The 2327-nt window shown below is 61.9% G+C and overlaps 1 protein-coding gene across 1 annotated transcript in view; it reads right to left on the reverse strand.

Moving 5' to 3' along the window:
• Positions 1 to 2327, reverse strand: part of WBSCR22 (Williams Beuren syndrome chromosome region 22) — a gene marked incomplete at its 5' end in the record, with an annotated part of 4320 nt that overhangs the window by 286 nt on the left and 1707 nt on the right. The window contains 5 exons of the mRNA XM_010131771.1: positions 26 to 115; positions 1053 to 1114; positions 1378 to 1423; positions 1633 to 1718; positions 2228 to 2278. Coding sequence (XP_010130073.1) covers positions 26 to 115; positions 1053 to 1114; positions 1378 to 1423; positions 1633 to 1718; positions 2228 to 2278 — 335 coding nt within the window. The remainder of the gene's footprint in view (positions 1 to 25; positions 116 to 1052; positions 1115 to 1377; positions 1424 to 1632; positions 1719 to 2227; positions 2279 to 2327) is intronic.

The following is a 2327-nucleotide window of genomic DNA, read 5'->3' on the forward strand; positions in this document are numbered from 1 at the left end:
TGAGGCTGCACCCAGCAGAACTCACTTGCCCTGTCGTCGTCTACGCTCCTTCTTCTCAAGGATCCAGTCCCGGCTCTTCTTCACAGACTTGCCCTTGGCATTTCTGAACCGGGTCCTACCAAGAAAGCGGGCAGCAGCTGAAGAGGAGCTGCGGTGCAGGGGCAGTGTCTGCCCTCGAGGATTGCCACCCAGCACTGGGCATGCCCTCTGCCACGTAAACACAGCGAGTACCCACCCTGTCCACCAGCCCTGCCGGGATGAAAGCGGCTCAGCCAGCAGGGGGGCAGCGGGTCCAAGAGTCCAGCTCCAAATGTGCTGAGGGAGGAGGCTGCTGCCAGCCCCAGCGCCAAGTCGAGGGCCACCCACCCTCCCTGGGCTGCAGCAGGCCAGCACTCGCCTGCACCGCATCTGACGTACCAGCAGCATGCTGGGCTCTGGGCTCTCGGGGGACACAGGCCCAGGCACAACCACCCGCCCCTTGTCCACTCCAGGCAAAGCAGACAAAGCCTCTGGCTTCCCCAGCTGCCACTTCAGCCTTTGCCCTCCCAGACCAGGCACCCCCTGGCCTGCGTGGGGACAGCAGTGTACGAGGCAGGAAAACGTGGCAGCCACAACCTCCTGGCAGCCACGACGACTTTCCTCTGTGTTCTGTTCTCTGTCTCCCCCACTGGCTGCAAGAGGTGCTCCTGCCTGCACCGCGAGCGTGGGAAGAGACCTGGCCACCACCCGGACCCCCGGCCACAGCTAGGCAGAGCTGGGCACCGGAGAGGACTCAGCTGCAGCTGCTCAGCTGCAGCTCTAGGGCCAGCATCATGCACAGCCCGTGGCGCCACAGCAGAGTCCTCCAGAGCAACCCCTGATGGTCCTTGTATCCGGGCCCCTCCTGTAAAATAAAGCAGTGCCCATCTGGGCTGCCAGGAGTCCTCCCCACCCCTTCCCTTCAGTCACTTCTCACGTGGCAGCGCTGTGGTCCTCAGCCAGCAAAACCCAGCCCTTACACCCCCACGCTCCTGGCTTGGGGAGAACGTGCAGCTTCAGCCCCTACACGGTACCTCTCGTTGGTGAACTTTGCCTGCTGTGTCTCTTCTCCAGCAGCACCCTCAGTACCAAGGCCCTGAAAAGAAAACGGGGGAGTTCCACTCTCCTCTGAGCAGACAGTCAGGGGAAGGACTGGAGCAGGAACAAATTGGTCTTGCAGAAATTGTGGCAAAGCAGCCAGCTCCCAGGGAGAGCAGGGGTGGGGGAGGCTGATGGCGAAGGTATAAGCGAAGCCACGTCTGCTCATGCCCTGCTGCCTGGCTCCCAGCCTGGCCTGCAGCTCTTCCCCACATCCCAGCAGCCAGGAAGGCAACTCTGCTGCCTCACGTTGCTCCTCACCTTGGGTAATGCGCCACATGCCCCAACAAAGAGACAAAGGAAGAACCTGTAAGAAGAAGGAGCACGAAGCTGGGATTCAGCCTGTGATTCCCAGTCCCCAAGCAAGACTGAGACTGTTTATGACAGAGTCACATCTCAGCCGCAACCCCTGGCCAGGGCTGTACCATGGGAGAGAGAAGAGCTTGGGCGGGGGTGGGGGGAGGGAGGGGAAATCCCTGTTAACCCCCCCCACATCCCCGGAGACACAGGACTCACTTCTTGGCTTTGGCGCTGTTGGGGTAGTCCACCACCATGCCGCCAGTGAAGCCGGCCCTCATGGCCTGGGCTGTGATCAGCTCCAGCTGCAGGAGAAGCACGTCCAGAAGGTACTTAGAGGGCAACACACCAGTGACACCCTGGAGACCTCTGGACTGTGTGTGCCAGACACGGGGTGCACCCGCTCTGGGCTCTGCAGGACCATCTGGACAGCAGCCTGCTGCCCGCCCTGCTCCTCAGTCCAGCCTGGGTGAAGCAGCGCAGCAGGCTTGGGGAGAGGGGGACTGGGCAGGATTCTCCCGCCCCGGGGAGTTACAGGGCAGTGCTGATGGCTCCAGGCCAGCGCTCACACCCCAGAGCAGAGGGAAAATCCAGGACAAGGTTCCATGTCTTGGATTTTAAGGCTCAGCCCAAGACAGCGAACTGACAGGACCTGCATGGGGCATTCTCCTCGGAGGGGCTTCTGGGGGCTCTCGAAGAGCCTTAGAGATGGTGGGAAGGACAGACACAGACCCACGGTGGGGACCACGGTGCATCCAGAGCCCCACACGACTCCTCAGCCTGCAGCTCTTCCCCACCGAGCAAAGTCCCGTACCTGTTCCGAGTTCTCGGGGTACAGCTGCAGGACAGCTCGGGATCCTCGGGCCTACAGGAAACAAAGCCGGTCACAGACCTGTCTCGGCGCAGGCAGATCC

Source organism: Buceros rhinoceros, unplaced genomic scaffold, assembly GCF_000710305.1.
Source record: "Buceros rhinoceros silvestris isolate BGI_N320 unplaced genomic scaffold, ASM71030v1 scaffold40782, whole genome shotgun sequence".
Taxonomy (NCBI): domain Eukaryota; kingdom Metazoa; phylum Chordata; class Aves; order Bucerotiformes; family Bucerotidae; genus Buceros; species Buceros rhinoceros.